The sequence below is a fragment of the Eleutherodactylus coqui genome, chromosome 1, assembly GCF_035609145.1.
Source record: "Eleutherodactylus coqui strain aEleCoq1 chromosome 1, aEleCoq1.hap1, whole genome shotgun sequence".
In the NCBI taxonomy this organism is placed as follows: Eukaryota; Metazoa; Chordata; class Amphibia; order Anura; family Eleutherodactylidae; genus Eleutherodactylus; species Eleutherodactylus coqui.
The window spans coordinates 430031263-430050801 of record NC_089837.1 but is presented as its reverse complement, the minus strand read 5'-3'; the positions used below and the strand labels follow the sequence as shown (position 1 = coordinate 430050801).

At 39.2% G+C, this 19539-nt stretch overlaps 1 protein-coding gene across 7 annotated transcripts in view; it reads left to right on the top strand.

Annotated features, from left to right (window-relative positions):
• The window catches only part of ENOX1 (ecto-NOX disulfide-thiol exchanger 1), a 550861-nt gene that overhangs the window by 519423 nt on the left and 11899 nt on the right, over positions 1-19539 (top strand). For all 7 annotated transcript variants that reach the window (XM_066581809.1, XM_066581791.1, XM_066581817.1 and 4 more), the window contains one exon: positions 16509-16562. In XM_066581809.1, coding sequence (XP_066437906.1) covers positions 16509-16562 — 54 coding nt within the window. The remainder of the gene's footprint in view (positions 1-16508; positions 16563-19539) is intronic.

Sequence of the window (19539 nt, the reverse complement as noted above, 5' to 3'; positions counted from 1 at the left end):
CACTCAAAAGCTGTGGCGTCAAAATTCTCACTATTCCCCTAGATCAATGCGTAAGGTTGTATAGTCTTTAAAATGGGGTCACTTACTGGGGTTTTCAGCTTAGTGCCTCTACGAGCATGCAATGGGGTCTGAACGCTCCCGGGTGCTACTTTCATTTTGGGGCCTGCCATGTGTCCCCACATAGGATTATGGGCATATTTCTGAGCACTGGAGAAACAGGGGTATCACTTTTGTGGTGTATTTCTCAGTTTGCATGTGCTCTACACAAAAAAAACTGTTTTCCAAAGGACACATTCGTGAAAAAAATGAAATTTTAATATTTTGCACATAATTTGCATTAATTCCTGCAAAAAAAAGTGGGATAAAAATACCAACAACACTCCTCAATGAATACATTAAGGCGTCTATTTTTCAAAATGGGGTCATATTCTGGGGTGACTATCAGTCTGACACATATAAGCTTCTGCAAACTTGGGTTGGTGTATAAAAATAAAATGTACTTCAAAATTTTAATAATTATTGTTAGATTTGTAAGTCTGCTAAATTCAGCAAAAATCCCCCAAAATTTACAAATAGGTTTCCAAAATAAAGTAAACACATGGAGATATATATTTGATTTTAAAAATTGTACAGTGTGTGTGTGTATGTGTGTGTATATATATATATATATATATATATATATATATATAATGTGTTATACAGCTGCTGAAAATGGGAAAACACGTCAAATTTTTAAAATTTTCCGCAAATTTGGTACCTTCAATAAAAATATACAAATCGTATCGATCTACTAAATGAAGTACAACATGTGTCGGAAAAACAATGTCAGAATCGCCTTATATATGCAAATCTCGTAAAGAGTTATTCTTTGTTAAAGTAACACATACCAGAGTTCCAAAATTTTACTTGGACCTTAAGTTACAAACGGGCTTGGTCCTTAAGGGGTTAATAAGAGCTCATGCTACATTGTATTTAAAAAGCATTAAGTTGCTGGAGTGTTACTTTGTTTCATTCCCCACATTCATATTTTTTGCAAGTAATAAAAGATAGGCAAATCAGTAGAAAAAAATCAAACAGGAGGAAAACTATCTATATTTATGCTTTTAGAAGTGGTTTTGTTTACTTTGTTTCTAAATTTGACTCAGAATTCATATTTGTTCACTTAGCGATAATTTCTGGTTTTGGTTTATGGCCCAGTATGTAGCATTATAATGCCATGCCAGCTGAAAGAACAGGCACATGAGTTTTACCAGAGCTGCCAAGTGTAACTTCTGTGGGGCTCTTAATGGCTGGTATAATTGGAAATGGCTGAGTAATATAGAGCAACCGAAATACACAAGTGGAACAACCAATTAGAAGCAAGTTGCAGATACTGAAGAGAAAACAATGCTTTGAGTGCAATTTCTGTTTAAGATTTATATAGTTTAAAAACAAGTCAGGAATGGAGAAAAGAGTCATCTGGGTGGCTCCTCCTCTGCTTCTTCTGGCCACTCGGCTTGATTGACAGGTCTTTTCTTATACACAAATGGAAAAGACCTGGCAATCTAGCTGGGCAGGGAGCTGTCCTGATGTCACTTCTCCCCAATTCTTCTTTTGAAGCAATGCCCTTTCTGAAATGCAGCAGCGTTTTGGAGTTAAACATAGCTCTCTGTAAAAAAGGGCACCTGGCGTGATTTTCTGCTGCCTGCGGTTAGGGCAGGATAAATCATGTAAAAAAGGAAAGCGTATATATTCTTTCAAAAACTCATTTCTTGGTGATTCTTCCAAAGCTTTACATTCGCAGTGCCCTATTTCAGGTTTCATTATTATTGCATGGTTGTCAAATAGAATTGTTTTTGACCTTTTGACAAAATTTAATACTTGAAAAATAAACAAGACAAATGATTTGAATTATTGCATGATTTAGGCCGCCTGCAGACGGCCGGGTCGGATCAGCGGAGCCAGACCCGAGCCCCTGCAGGGACCAGCGCGGCACTCACCTCTCCCGCGGCTCTGGCTTTTTAATGTTCCGTGCAGCCGGTGCATGTGCAGAGCGTAGCCGTCGGCCGGGGAGGGACATTTCTGTGCGGGGCTCTGTGATTTCGCGCGGACAAATCGCTGCCGTCTGCCTAGGATTGCATTTCGCAATGCAATCCTATTGCAGCGGCCACGGGCGGAAATTCTGCGGGAAATCCCGCCGCGGAATTTCCGCCCATGTGCAGGGGACCTTAGAGGGATATTCCCATCACACCAATCTAAATGTTATCCCTTGTCCTACGAATAGCGGATAACTTTCTGTAGTGGAAATACCCCTTCAAGGAACAAAATTTTCAACACCCTTATCACCTTGTTCCTCCCTGTGGAAACTCGCTTTTGCTATATCTTGAACCTTACCAGTAGAATTCTGTAGCCATCGCAAAGTTTTTCTAGTAACACAATGCTATGATTGAAGTGACCTTCTAGCAGAAATAAAAGTAAAGTAGTTGACAGTGGCTAGAATTAGGGCCCTTTTACACACAACAATTATTGCTCAAAATTTGCTCAAAAGTCATCTTTTGAGCGATAATCGTTGTGTGTAAATATGCGCCTATTGTACACTTATCATGCACTTTTCGTCCATCACTGACTTCAGGTCAGCATGAAATCCTCATCCCTGATGAGATGGACCACACGCTGAGTTCTCCTCTGGCAGCGCTGATAACATTCTTTCAGCCACTGTCTGGCTGGGGAGCAACACCCATGTATTTGGAGAACAGACCACCCGCTGTTCTCTGAATACATGCAAATGAAGCTACTAGCTTCATTCATTACTGATTAACCCATTAGTACCTATGCAAAATGATCGCTCAAATATGCCAGTTTCTGACAAATTTTGAGCAATCATCTGTGTGTGTAAATGGGGCTTTAGATGCAAAGACATTATAGGGTATGTCGTAATTTTTGCTGTGGAAAACGTACAACAAATCCGCATGTGTTACACGCTGGAGAGTTGAAATCCACACCGACAATTTATTCTCAGATTTTTATTTTTTTATGCTGTGGATGACATTTATGGCCCTTTTACACAGGCTGACAGTTTTGTAACTGACTGCATGAACACTGACATCACCACTAAGATCGTCAGCGCTCCCGCAGAGCTTTTAAATTGAAAGACTTGCCACCGACTCGTGGGATTCTCGCTCAGCACTTCACCTCCTATGGAAAGGGCTAAACAGACAGCATTTACACGGAACGAGAAGCCAGCGAGCCAATGAGGTTTTTTAAGCTGACTGAAAAGTGAGTGATACTTTTGGCCTTCGCACTGAACGATTAGCACTCTAATTCATTCGTTTCAACGAATTTTGAGTGATAATCGCTACATGTAAATGGGCCTTTAGGGCTCCTTCACATGGGTGTATGCAGAAATACACGCTCAACGCCACATATTTGTGCCATGGCAGCGTATTTTACTGTACCTTTTGTGCCCTCAGGGCATCTTAATTTGCTCACACAAAAAGAACACAACTCTATTTTAAATGGCTATTTAGCCTTATGAATTCCAGTTGTGTTCTTTTTCTCGGAGAACTGTCAGCTCCTTGTGTATTGTGCTCCCCCACACCCCATAGATTTCTATGGGAACCTGCAGTATCGATCATTCTACGTTTATTTCATTGCACAAAATCCATGGGTGTGACTGAACCCATTGAAATCAATGGGTTCTATTCACTGCGTATTTCGCGTGTGCAAAGCTTTGCGCATATATGCCCATGTGAAGGAGCCCTTAGGCACTATCACACAAGCATTTTATGTACACAGGTGCATTTATGTGCCCCTAATACGGATGAGCGGCCCAGCCAAACTGCAGATCTGCTGACCCGAACCCAAAGAGATTCCTATGATGCTCTGAATTGGGTCAGTAAACGCAAAGTCGGGCAGGACACTCCGTCGTATTACAAGCACATAAATGTGCCCGTAATACACTTGTATAAAACTGTTGTCAATAAAATCTCATTCACTTCGCAGCTACTGTACACCGTTGTATTTTCGCCTACTATGAAAGTACCATTATAGTTACTGGGCTATAAATTTTAATATTCCATAGATAGCCATTGCTATTAATTTTATCAAGAACACAGAAGCTGGTAAGTAGAATTTTCTTTGTCCCATAGTATTAGATGAGTTTGTTACATGCAGCTGCATGTTTATGTGTAGTTCCATAATGATGATATATGGGCTGTATAATTCCAGTGGATTACACACATTTGTTCTATGTTTGCATATTACTCACGAAGCCAGTCTTCCATACTAGCAAACAATACATTGTGGCGCCACCTGAGATTAGTTTTTGCACGTATTCCAGTTGTGTTGCTCTGGATGTCTGGCAGCTGCAGGTTCCAGCAGGCGCACCCCAGGCTAGTGCCACCTTTATAATTAAGTAACCTAGCTGCTTTAGCTTGGCTTATTCCATATGGAGTTGGCAGGCAGGAAACTCTTCAATGCAGAATTTGCTCAGAGTTTAGGGAAATCACAGTGAAAACCTCCAGGGAACACATTCTATTATTGACTTTAATATGTTCTTTTGTATCAACTTGTTAACTTCTAATATAGTCAAAGGCCAATTATACAAAGCTGATGACATTCTGCTTAATTGATGCTTGTTATCAATTAAAATGGGATGAAACCCTTTAAACATTGACTATTGATGGATATTTTCAAACTAAGGAAACGATATCACTATATATTTCATACTCGACAAGTTTGCCCGTGTCCTGCCCATTGCAATGCATAGTTCTCTATGGATTAAGGATGCAGAATTCTCTTGTTACAGAAAGTCCTGACAATAATGTTACATTTGCCTGCATTGGTATGTGGTTACACTTTTTCTATTCAACACATTCCTCCTGATGATCTTGACATCTAATCCCTAAAGATACTGCATGTTGTTTCAAAAAGAATGGTGCAAATAAAAGCTCCTTTATTCATACATGAATTGACACATAACAGCCAGAATGACATGAAAAGATAGAAGAACTCTTCAAGTTTGTAATGCACCTTACAGATGCAAATCCCCAATGCCACAGACGAGGGAAAACCTTGCATCTCCGCTGCAGGAGGATATGGTGGGGATACGCTTGGCACCCACATTGAACCATCTGTAAGGTGCATTAAAAACGTGAAGAATTCTTTTTGTTGTCATTCTGGCTGTTTTATGTCAATTGATCTATGAAGAAATCCATTTTACTTTTGCACCATTCTTTTAGAATCACCCTCTATATCCTTCTTAACCTTACCTTCAATCGCTGGTGTGGTTCACCCATGAAACACTTTAGTTCCATTTATGAGTGGATGATGTAGTCTAGAATCGGCTTCAGGTATTTGATTAATCAGGAGTCCTGCATGTGCTCTTGCTGTAGGAAGGGAGGAGTAGAGTAACGTCTACTGAGACACTGGAGGAATGTTTCCTCTGTATAGAGGAGAAATAAGGTGTTGCCTGCCCACTATTCTCCAGCCATGTGAAACGGGATGGGGTAATTAGACTGGAGGAAAATTAAAATGCGTGGACTCAAGGCGCAACTCCTCATAATCAAGACAAATATAACAAAAAAAATGACCTGCTTCCTTATTAAATATTTAATAACAGGTTTCGGGGTTGCAGACCCTTCTTCAGAACCGGCTGTAGAGAGTGCATAGGGTGTAAGGAGAAGGATTTTTCTGCTGCACTGCAAAGAAGAATTGCGGCAGAAAATCCTTCTCCGTACATGCTATCAACTTTCTGCAACCATTTCTGAAATGCATCTCTGAAACGCGTTCAATATTGCCCATTTTTAACAATGTAATAAAGAACAACCGAGGAATTGTCATAATATTTTACACATCCCACCAATCTTGACATATTTTCTTTCCATTACATATCGCGCTTTATTTAGAGGTGGTAAAAGTAGAATAATACAGTTTGTGCGTGTTTATTAAAAATGCTAAAATCAAGGAAAATTTATAAATCATATCATAGAATCCTAGAATGGTAGAGTTGGAAAGGGACCTCCAGCGTCATCGGGTCCACAACCCTGCTCAGTGGAAGATTCACTAAATCAGTGTTTCTCAACTCCACTCCTCAGTGACCCCCAACAGGTAAAGTTTTCAGGATTTCCTCAGTATTGCACAGGTGATGTAATTATTGTCAGTGCCTCAGACATTGCTACAGGTGTTCTTACTATAGGATATCCTGAAAACATGACCTGTTGGGGGTCCCGTGGTAATCTGTTCCACTCATTGATCACCCTCACTGTCAGAAAGTTTTTTTCTAATATCTAATCTGTGTCTCCTCCCTTTCAGTTTCATCCCATTGCTTCTAGTCTTTCCTTGTGAAAATGAGAATAGGGCTGATCCCTCTGCACTGTGACAGCCCTTCAGATATTTGTAGGCAGCTATTAAGTCTCCTCTCAGCCTTCTTTTTTGCAATCCAAACATTCCCAGATCCTTTAACCGTTCCTCATAGGACATGATTTGCAGATCACTCACCATCCTAGTAGCTCTTCTCTGAACTTGCTCCAGTTTGTCTATGTATTTTTTAAAGTGGGGTGCCCAGAACTGGACACAATATTCCAGATGAGGTCTGACTAAGAAAAAGTAGAGGGGAATAATGACCTCACATGATCTAGACTCTATGCTTTTTTTAAAACACAGAATTGTGTTTACCTTTTTGGCTTCTGCATCACATTGTTGACTCATGTTCAGGCTATGATCTATTAGTATACCCAAGTCTTTTTCACATGTGCTGCTTAGCCCAATTCCTTCCATTCAGTATGTGCTTTCTTCATCTTTCTTGCCCAGATGTAGGACTTTGCATTTCTCCTTGTTAAATACAATTCTGTTACTCACCACCCACTGTTCAAGCTTTTCTAGATCTTTTTGAATACTTTTTCTCTCTTCCCTAGTGTTATCTATCCCTCCTAGCTTTGTGTCGTCTGCAAATTTACTCAATTTCCCATCAATTCCCTCTTCCAGATCATTTATAAAAGTTTTGAACAACACTGGGCCTTGTGGTACCCCACTTGATACATTCTTCCACGTGGATGTGCAGCCATTTAGGACCACTCTTTGAGTACGATCACTCAGCCAGTTGTGAATCCACCTAACAGTTGCCTTGTCAATTCCATATTTGGTCATTTTTTTCAATAAGTTTGGTATGAGATACTTTGTCAAATGCTTTACCAAAGTCAAGATATACTATATCCACCGCATTTCCCTGATGATCAACCCAGTTGGTGATTGTCATAGAGGAATTATATTTGTCTGGCATGACTTGTTTGTTACCCATGCTGCTCTGGTTAATTACTCCAAATTTTATCCCAGTACTTTCATACATGATGTTTAATAATTTCCTGGATCCACATTTTTCCCTTTTTTGAGGATAGGGACAACATTTGCCCTTTTCCAAACTTCTGGGACTTCTCTTATTCTCCAGGAATTTTCAATGATTATGGTGAGTGGTTCAGCCATTACCTCAGCTCCTTCCTTTAGTATCCTAGGATGTAATTCATCTGGACCTTGAGACTTCAATTCATTTGCGTAAGCTACGTGTTCCCTCACCATCTCTCTGCTTATAGATGGCCTGCATTCTTGCATTCCCCCAATAGCACAGGGAAGATCACTTGATGTTCCATCTACTTTCTGAGAGAAAACAAATACAAAATAGGAATTTAAAAGTTCGGCCTTCTCAACACCATTTTCATCTTCTAAGCATCCAATAACATCTTTGACTTTTCTTTTGCTTTTGAAAATACACTCAAAATCCTTTTTTATTGCTGTTGGTCTCTCTTGCAAGTCTCAATTCATTATTAGCTTTAGCTTTTCAGACACTTGCCCTACAGTTTCTGCAGACTGCATTATATTCTTCTTTAAATATTTCCATTTGAAAAACAGATTTTTCTTCATTTTTAACGTGTGTGTAAGTTCTGTGTTCATCCATCCTGGTCTCTTTAAATGCTTTCCATTCTTCCTTCTTTTTGGGATTCTTAACGATTGTGCTTTGAGAATCTCATTTTGCATTATTTCCCAACCTTCTTGGACATTTCTGTCCTTAAGAACATTCAGCCATTGGATTCTTCCTATCCTCTTTCTGAGTTCATTAAAATCTGCCTTTCTGAAATCTAACCTTTTGAGGTCTGTGTTTTCTCAGGTCTTCTTCCCCTTGTTATCTATCCAATATGCAAGGATAGCATGATCGCTGCCTCCTAAGGTCCCAGCCACCCCTACTTCCTCTACCATTCCCTCCCTGTTGGTAAGAATTAGATCCAAGATAGCAGATCTCCTTGTTTTCTCTTCCAACTTTTGGAAGATAAAGTTGTCAGAAAGAGCAGATAAGAATTTGTTAGATCCAGTACTTTAACCTGAGAGAGATTCCCAAAAAATGTCTGGATAGTTTAAAATCTCCCATAATCACTTTTGCCATCTGATGTAGAAAGAGTTCATCCATATCTTCTGCTTGTCCCGGTGGCCTATGGTAAATGCCTACAATGGTGTCCTTTCTGCTGTTCTCTCCTTATATTCTTACCTAAACAGTTTCTATAGAACTCCCATGCTCTGAAGCTTGAATCTCTCTGGAGATTAAGGTTTTCCTAACATACATGTAACACCTCCCCCTTTATTAGGTCTATTTCTTATAAATAAGTTATTTCCTTCAAGCCTTGTATTCCAATCATGTGTATCATCCCACCAAGTTTCCATGATGCCTATGACATCATTTTTCTCTTCCTGTGTTAGAAGCTCCAATTCTCCTTGTTTGTTTCCCCATGCTCTGTGCATTTGTGTAAAAACATTTTAGTTTGTGATCGGTGTCTCTTGCTCCTCTACTTTCCTTCAGAATTTTTTGTCTTTGTTCTTTCTTTCCACTTCTAATAGCAAGGTTCTCAAATGTATTAATTAGCTGTATATTTTTACCTGGCTTTTCACTTCCCTTCCCATATTGTTCTAGTTTAAAGCTCTCCTAATTACTAATAAAACACTAATTTTTTTACATTTTGACTTATATTGCCTTTTATTTTCATTTATATTTAATGTATAACTTTTAATGTAGTAATCTATTAATCATCAATTCAGAATATATGATATTGATGATTTAATTGATGTAATATCTGGTGTATGTAATAAGTTGATGTACGGGTACGATCACACACAGTGAAATTGGTCTGGATTTTCCGCTGCTAAAAATCTGCCACAAATTCCACATTACACCACTAGTGCAGATTTTGACGTTTATCCGCAACAGGCTTCACCTCTACCCTTGAAAAGTTAAAATCAGCTGTTGATTCGCACCAAAATCCACCTTGCAAAATATGCATACCATACAGATTAATTTATTTCTAGATAAATTATTAAAAATTAACCCTATACTATACAATCCCTTATTCTAACTAAATAGTATAAGTGATTTAATAGGGGTTAATGTGTGTGTATTTTGCATACTACATTTTCCTTATCTGTCCTCTGATCTCACACTGACAGCAGCGAGGAGGGGAGAGATAACCTGATCACAACCCCAACATGATGGCAAACTTTCCAAGCCAGCACTGTGATTGGCTGTAAGTGATATCATGATCGGGACCTGAACCATTCAAGTCTCGATGACGGCACTTAAACAGGCAGTTAGTAACTGCCTATTTTGGGTGTCTTACCCATTGTGGGGGGGCCAGACATAATTTTACATCACTGCTACACAGAGCCCAAGTAGAAGCGATGTAAATTTACCGTTGGCAGTTGCGAAGAGGTTAATGTGGCAACAGAACCGGCTCCATTGCTATATACAGATGGGATGGCAGAAGTCAGTTATGACATAACTTGAAGGTGTATTCCCAGAATCCCCTTTTATCACCTATCCACAGGATATTATCCTCCTTTGGGTTAATGGGAGTCTATGGATCCATGAAGTAGATACTTCGACACATATGGTAAATATGCACTGCAGACACAGTTTGAGAAGTCCCTGAAGAATTCTGAAATAAACCACTTTCCATAACATTTATTATCTGTATGGAATGCCCAGAATACTAGAACATGTGAATGGGGAACCCTAATATCATTAACGTCTACACAGGATAATGGAGCTTATGGCTCACAGAAATACTGTAGCTCAGCTCAAGTAATAATGTTTTATGCATAAGGATGTCAGCTATGAATAGAACACACAAGACGTTCACTGTGTTAATAGGAAATATTCCGGGGTTTCTTCTCTCATGCAATTTCATCTAGTAACTGTTGAGTCAACACAGAGATAAATATAACCCATAATTCTTGGGCTTACCAACATTCACTAATTGTCTACCAGGCTACTGCTGCCGGCAATTTATATATATATATATATATATATATGTGTATATATAAAAATAAAATCAGCATTAGTAGGTTGGCAGCCGCTATATATATATATATATATATATATATATATATATATATATATATAGCGGCTGCCAACCTACTAAGCAATTCAGCTTATGTAGGAACGCATTTGTATTTCACACCACATCAGATACATGCCCTTATGTAAAGGGAGCTTGTACTAGGGAAGCTGACTTTTATATGACTGTTATATGTGGGGTTTTTAAAATTAGAATATATGTATTTTTTTTGCATTTTTTTCCCCTTTAGTTATCTATAAAAGAGTATCTGTGTTAAACAGGAACTATCAGCATCGTACCATTCCTCTGTTATTCTTCCTGGAAAAGAATGACTAAATTTACAACTGGGTGTTACCATTCCCCTTGTCAGTCTAATAGCTGTACTGGCAGCCTGCTTAAACACTCACAAAATATGTATGACATGTCACATTGACAAAGCAGATGGTAAAACCCACCTAGTTTTGTTTGCTTTTTCAATGATTTAGATAATTCATTGTAACTAATTTCCATGATTGACCTTCATGTAATACCGTACTCTGTTACTGTTGGATGGACTGCACCCATGTGCCTCTTCACCCTTTTCTGTGGGACTTTCAAATGCCCACAATTTTTGGGGAAAATAAAGAATTACATATTTTTTTGATTATAAGGTGTACTTCATTCAAGTGCTTATCCAGATTTTAAAAACTGATAGCCTATGTTCAGGATAGGCCATCAATATCTGATAGGTGAGGGTTTGCTGCTGTGGACCCCCACCGATCAGCTCATTGAAGGGGCTGCAGTGGTTATGCAAGCACTGCATGCAGCCGCTTCAGTGTTTACTGCTGAGCACAATCCTGTTCGTACTCAAAATGCTATATTTTTATAGTGGCCATTCTGGGAACTACAGGCTTGTCTCATTAATTAGCTGATTGTGGGGATCCCGAGCGGCAGACCTTCATTTTCAGATTATGATGGCCTCTTCTGAGAATAGGCTATTGCTTTCTAAAGGCTGTATAACCACTTAACGGCACAGGACATAGGTTTATGTCCTGGCTGCAGAGTGCTTATCGCAACAGGATGTAATCTTGCGTCCTGTGGATGATGCAGGTACAGAAGCTGAGCCCAGGCCACCCCTTAGCGGGAGCCAGCTGAGGCCGGTTTGCCGGCCTCCCACTGCAACAGCAGGAATCAATGAGAACATTGATCCCTACTGTTAACCCACAGCATGCAGCAATCTATGTAGATTGCGGCATGTAAAGGGTTCACAGAGGGAGAGTACTCCCTCTGTGATGTCATCGGCCCTCTGCGATATAATGACGAATGCCAGATATGGTGTCTCGGTTTGCCATGGCCTATGGTCACTATTGTAAGCAATAAGGCATTGCAGTACAGAAGCAATCATAGCTGTTATGGTTCAAGTACCCTACAGGGACATAAAAAATGTAAAGAAAAAATAAAAATAGTGTAAAAAAAAACAACATAAAAAATAGTTAAATAAAAACCCTTTTTTGTGCACTCTCCCTTATTTGTTTAAAAAAAAAAAGGAAATCCAACAAATTAGGTATTTTTGTATCCATAACGACCTGTTCAATAAATTGAACACACAATTTATCCTACACAGCAAAAAGCGTAATTAAGAGATCAAAAAAGCCGTATGTAACTCAAAATTGTATAAATAAAAACTACAGCTCGTGATGCAAAAAAGAAGCCCTCATAGAGCTCCATCTGTGGAATGATAAAAAAAAAAGTTATGGGACTTTGAATGCAGCAATGTATCGAAAATCGTAATTAGATAATAAAGTGTTTTTTTTGTGAAAAAGTGGAGAAATTAAGAAAATAATATTTCAGTTGCACTGTAAAAAAGAAAAAAAAAAAGCAATGGCACAATTGATGATTTCTTTTCCTGTCTTCAAAAAAAAAGTTTAAGAAACGTTTTACAATACATTCTACGTACCTAAGAATGGTACAAATAAAAACTAGTTTGCCATGCAAAAAACAACCCCTTATATGTCCATTTCAGCAGAAAATTAAAATGGATGTGGCTTTTGAAAAGGGGAGATGAAACCCCCCCAAAAATCGTTGCGTCCTTTGGGTCAAAATAGGCCATGTCCTCAAGGGGTTAAAGGGAACCTGACATCGGCTATGGGCACTATAATCTAAGATATGGTGGTCATAGGGCAGGAGCCTGGGAGGTATGTATTATACTCTCCTGCCTTCCGTTGCATGCACTGTCCGCCTCGAAAGTTGGTGCACAGACTGTGCAGTGGACTCACACCGGCAGACTGTGTGCACGCACTCTCATAGATATCAATGGGAGTGCACGCACAGCCTGGAGGTTTGAGCCAGATGGCATGGTACGTGCACTGACTTTCAGGGGTGAAAGCGTGGGCATCGGGATGTGGGTTAGTATACAAAATACCTCCATGGGCTACCGGCGAACCTGCCTTCTGAGCACCATAACTTTATGGTGCTCATAGCTGGTGCCAGGTTTCCTGTTATTGTTGTGTGGGGTGTTTTCATATCATAGATAGCTCATAGGTAGTTCATTCCTCCAAACAGCGGAGTATTGTTCATTTCTGTTCTCACCCTAAACTTCCAGGCCTCTTTGCTTTAAAAAAAGAAAGAAAGAAATTACTTTTTAAATTAATTCTCTTGTTGAATAAAATAATTACGCATTTGAAAAAGGATGAAGGGAGGAAGCAAATCTATTGTTTCAAAATTGATTTTGTGTCTGCTAAAAGCACTAATTACACAGTGCCTGAATAATAGCCTGGAATATAATTGTTGTTTATCCTGCGTAAAAGAGATGGCAAAATAATGTATTCAAATATGCGTTTAGTGTAGATGGTAGAATGAAGATTGGCGAGATATAGAAATCTGGAGAACACCGCTATGGTAAGTGTTTGCAGCTATTCCATATTGTCTGGAATTCACACTAGTCGTACATGGTCAGAGTATACTGGTCGCATTGTCACTAGTAACCAATCCAGTCAACTTTTTACTGCTACTATTTTTACTAGTTTGCTTATATGGTCATAGCGTTGGCAAATTTAGTTTGTAGCCACTTCATCGTGAATTATTGGGTCAGAGCTGTCCACTTATACTAGTTTTGAGGGCATTCACTATAGGTTTGAGACATAAAAAAAAGTCCCAGATGACCATACTCATTTGTGTGTTAGTAATGTTTTCACATCTTCCAGCATCATTTGCTTGTTCCTTGTCGGCACATGCCATTTTGGGATGTATATTCTTTATACTTTACACTGTGCATTAAGAATCACAGCATACAGAGCAGTAGAGACTTCACTGCAATGTAAATGTCATGGCTCGCCGACTACGTTCGATCGTGACGTCACAGTATCAGCCCTGGTCTATGTTATCTATACTACGGTGCATGCTCCGTTGAATGCCGACATAAGCACTTCTCTTCTGGTGTGTGAATGGATTGGTAGGCTGAGGAATGCGTGACCCAATTGGCGTTTGTGTATACACACTTTTTTTCTGTCTCCTCCTCATGGAGGATGATGATTATACTTTTATCTAGTCTGCATCCTCTGTCCTGTTCCACTGTCAGATTATCTCCTAACTTTATTGCTTGTATTGCATTTGTATTACGTCTGGTTCATTATGTGCTTAACGTCTATACAGTACATAGTTATCACTTGTGGTAATCCTTAACCCTGTTTTCCAACTAGGGGTAGTCAGGGTTGCCCCAGGTTCATGATATGGGGTGATCTTAGGTTCATGACATCAGGTCGCCCTTATCAGGGCGTGTGCTCTGCTTTTAGGTAGGGAAGGTCTAATTGCATTATTAGGTTAGGGTCAAATTTCCCATTCCTCCACTCTTTCGTCTTGTTATAAATATTTTATGTTACTATATTGTGTGTACATACGTCCTTTTAGGGTAGCAAATCCGGTCCTATCCAGACAAGGAGTTTTGTGTCCAATTCAGACATAACAGAGCTCAGAAAATGTTTGTCAAACAGCGTCTCTTGATTTCATTAACAAGCAGTAGAATTATTACTCTAGCTTTGGATTGAACTGGAGTTATGACAAACTAAGCAAATACAATTATTTGCATGGTTGCTTAACTTATGTAGATATAGTCCAGATCTAGACTATACAAATCTGTAAAAGTGAACAGTACTTAGTTTAGTCAATCATACCTTTCTTTCTCGCGCTGCTTCCTTTTATGCAAAGTTGCTGTCATTTGAAGATTTTAAATATACTAGGCCTTAAGAATGTGATCATTATAACATTCCTTGTGTGTTTTCTGGAGAGACATTAGTTATGTAAGTGTTCAAGTATCCCCAGTGCAGCACTTTTTGATAGTCCTGAGTAAGGATAATTTGTTAGAATCTTACATTATAGTTGCTATCAGTGCATTTCAAAGTAAATAACAAGTGAAACTGCTGTAACGGGGTTGGCCAGTTTAATACAGATTTTAAGCATTGGCCATGTTACACTGATAAAGTAACTTTCTTTGTATTAGAATATATTCCTCATTTATAACTGTCATGGCTGGCTGTAAGTATACATGCAGAAGTAAAGGAAGAAGTAGTTTTAATACAAATAAATTTAGAAAACAAATTTGTTTTCACATGACCATTGATGGCCAATATAAGAGAAATCAGTAAGCCAAAGCAACTCATTCCTGAAAGGCAAAAGACAAGGTTAGACAGCGGACCAATAATACTTGTGGCCAACATATTCCACAGTACTTTACAAATGAGAGGGTTCATGTACAGACATAATCAGACATTACATGCGGCATGCACATTATCTGTTATGGTGTTCCCATCATGGTGTCCAAAAGAAATGCCACCAAAATAACTATTTTTTTCAGTAAAATGATTGGTACCATAATGGAAATCGGATGGAAGCCATTATAGTCGATAGATTCCACTGTTATCTGTCTTTTGATGGATCTAGCCAGTTATTTTTGCCTTGTTTTATGTTCTGTTCCTGTGATGGAACAGAAAAATGGGAATGTATACAGAGCCTTGCTGTGGCTGCAGTGTGAAACCAGACAATCACAAAGGATACAACTGCATGCTGCAAAGAACGCTCATAAATATGTAAACATCGAATATCAGAATTTAGAATTGCATTATTGCTATATTTACTATACATATAAATTTGAGGTTCTTACTGCATATTTAGATGAGATTGCGAGAATCCATCTGCCTGACCAGATGACGTCTACAGATTGACCCTATACTGTTATACTCTTTTCCAATATGAACTCAGTTTAAGTAGCAATATGTTGCCTTTGGACAGATGGGAAGAAGTTCTTGTCTAAGTTGGAGGCAGCAAGAACCCAAAATGTTCAATGCAAAGAACAAAGTTAGGCAGCATATCCTAGCAAAGTGACATGAATGTAGGTAGGTGCCTGTTATGTGACAATACTGCCAATGCATTACACCTGTAATAGTTATGAACTCTTACATCTTCAGGAATCGGCTCTGTGTATTACACCAGGAATTCTGTATTGATCTCTATGCTTTCCTTGTACAGGGTTTGAGTTCAGTATTTCTTAGTGAGTCCTTAGTTCTGCAAAGTGAATAATACCTTCACTGCCTTATCCAAGTATACTTCTTCTCCTTTTCCTGCAAGGTCATTATAACTCTTTCTGGAGTGTTTCTAATGAAACAGTAGTAATTGATTCCAGCCTGTTCTTCAGAGCAGGGTTGGAAATGAAATTGATGTTACTTTTTGCTGTGGGCAACTCTGAACAATTTCTTAAGCATGAGGCTCAGTGTGTTTATATACAGCATATAACTCCGCTTACCAAACTGGGATTTGATACAGTATGGTCGGAATCATTGCTGTGCTGGAACTTCCGTTCCATTTGGAGGTTCCATCACCGATCCGGCACAACATACCAAAAGAAATAGTGCTGCATTCCGGTAAAATACCAAGCCGCTGGGCATACATTGAAAGGATCATATTATAGTCAATGGGGTCCATTCAGCACTGCTCGGTTCCGTTATAAGACAGTCCCGTTTGGTCATGGGATTCCCCTTTCCTGCTCCCGGAACAGAGCAGGAAAATGGAGCGCTCACTGCAGATGTGAAAGCCGCCTATGATTTCTGTTATATAACTGCTCTAGTTGGTATAATTCTGATTATATATGTGCAGATAAAATAATCCTGTGTCTCTGTTTATTTGCAGCTTAAAAATGCCAAAGAAGTTCCAGATTCCAACAACCACGACTACCTCGCCAAAGTAAGTAGCACAATCTGAAGCCAGCCACCTCCTGAGCACTCGGCTCATGATATCGTTGTCCTCCACCCCTGCTATGTGTCTTACACACTGACACTTTAATTCCTCATGTACCATAGTTCTCATGACTCTGTAATTATTTGCATTTGTTTGTCATTTGCAAGCCTTGCTCATCTGAAATGTTGCACTGACACTGTTTTGGTAACACAAGGAAATAAATCAGACCTTGCATTGTGATTTGCTACAGGGAAAAAGATAAACTGTGTCTGCATTGTAGCACGGATAAACTCTGAACAAAAATATCCATTATTTTGAAAAGCAATTATTAGGTTTCTATTCATTTCCTAGTTTCATGTTTATTAATTACATAGATATGAGTAACATTAATCATCAGAGGCTCTGAGAAAACACTAGAGAGAGACATCAAGTGCTTGTAGTTAAAGGACAATTCCATCTAAAATGTCTTGAGTACCATCGGCATTAGTGTAGAACTACGGCATTAGGGTTGATTTAAAAGAACTGGACAAGACCATTTCAGTCAAGGAGATCAGAAGTCTGTGATCTTGTACCACCATTTTTTTCCAGAATTGTGGGCACTATATGGAGTCCAAGACTCTTGAGCATTCCTCAGAGATTTCCATTTCTGGGAAGTTGGCAAAACTAGGAGCAGTATCGAGGGATTGGGCGCTCTATAAACAGTGTTTCACAACTCCAGGACACCCAGACAGGTCATGTTTTCAGGATTGCCTTAGTATTGCACAGGTAATGTAGTTATGGTCAGTGTAGGAATTATCAAGGGTTTTCTCTGTATGGCATATTATCAGAGCTCGTTTGGGAGGGGTACTTGACGACTGGAGTTGAGAAACACTGCTCTGTAGTGCTTTTCCTTCTGAAAGTAGGGAGAGAGTTAACCTGTTATAACAAGCACCGCTTAATAGAATGTTGATCAATTCTCCTTACTGACGTTCACACTGGCTGGTATGAGGCTGAACAATCATTAATACAATTCTGGTCATCCCTATACAGATATCATTCATTGGTGGCACATAATCCCCCCTTTTACATAAGGGGATAACATCTTTGCTATATCTGTGAGCTTGACATACAAAGTTTATAACTTACACACGAAGAGACAGAGAGCACAGAGAAGACAGGCTGCTGGGGCATGTGTCCGCTTACATTGTGCGAGGGGCGGCAGCAATGCTGGTATGCAGGCTGTGAGTTAAGGCCTTTTTACACGCAAAGAATCTTTCAAATAAATGAAACATTGAAAGATTTAGCGATCTATCTGCATAAAGTGTTAATGGCCATTAACACTATATCATCTTCATTTGCATGTAAAAGGACCTCCACAAGGTGTGTACAGAGCTCAGCATGTGTTTAAACATACACCCAGCTGTGCAAACAGCTGGCAGTGCATTCTATTGTTCTCCTCCCGGCTAGTGTAAACATGCTGAAAGGAGAACATACTGCAGTCTGTTGAAAGATGAGCGAAATACATTCAAATGAAATGCATTTGCTTAGTCTTTCAGCAGCTGACCGATGGATTTTATGTGAAGTAAAATCCAATGATAGCGTTTACATGTAACACTTATCGCTCATTTTTGGCCGTTTGGACAAATTTTGAGCGATAATCGTTGTGTTTAAAGGGACCTTTAAAAGCCCTTTTTATGACACAGCTGAGCTCTCATCTGGGCAGTGATAGCCATAGATACTATTGTCCTTTTTATCTTTCAAAGAGAATCATTACTGACGGGCAGAGGAGCAAGGAGAGGTTAGGTAAGTGCTCAGCTCCATGTCCTGACTCAACCCTTCCTAGCAGGATGGGCTCAATGTTTATCAGCCATTTTCATTTTCTAATGAATATCCCCTAGACAAAACAAGCGGTTAAGGCCCTTTTACGTGCAACGTAACAAACGGCCGTAAATGAGTGATAATCATTGCATGTAAACGCAGGCATCGTGCACTTTGCGTTTGAACGATCGATTTTAGTTAAACTTAAAATCCATCGTTCAGCCACTGATAGTCTGAGCAAATACATTCCATTTGTATGTATTTCGCTCATCTTTCAATAGAATGCAGGATGTTCTCCTAGCGGCATGTTTAAACTAGCCACGAGGAGAACAACGGAATGCGGCGGCAGATCTTTGCACAGCTGGGCATGTGATTAATCACACACTAGGCTCTGCAAACTGATCCTGGAGGTCCCTTTACATGCAAATGAAAATAATAAGGTGTTAACGGAGATTAACTCTTTATGCAAATAGATTGCTAAATCTTTCAATTTTTCAGCTGTTTAAAAGATTATCTTTGTGTGTAAAAGGGCTTTAAACATGACATGACTAAAACTATTCAGGTATCTATTTGCACCAGTATGCACTGTTTTTATTAGACAACCCCTTTAACAAGGAATTGATATAGAGAGTATATCAAAAAAGCTTACAACGTATTATATAAAGACTAATATTTAGTTGTGGAAGCCAGATATCCCTTTAAACTGATGATCAGGACCATTAAATCGTGGTTAGTAAAAGCAGCCAGAACAGTAGTCTGCTGCAAATCATTTGCACTTTGTTTATTTTCCTATTTTAGATTAATCGCGCAAATTTGAATAAGATGGTAAAATCTATGTGATACAATACAACATTTTTAATAAAGCGTTCCTGTGCTGGAGATGCTAATGTCATTTGGTGTTAGATAAGGCATTGTGGTTCCTGATGGGGATTGAAGAATAATTGTGTACCGCACATGTAGTGTTTATGACTGATTGCCATGCAAGCCACAGACCTGGGACAACTGTAGATAACTGTGCAGCACAGGCACATTACTTCATTTGCCAGCAGATTAAAATGGCTGCACTGGGAATGGCTGTGGAGTGTAAACAGGCAACGGAAGACGGCTAAGAAGTAATCAGGGCACAGAGGAACTAACCAGCTGTCGGATTATTCAGTGGCTAATCCACTGCATTGATCTCTAAGTT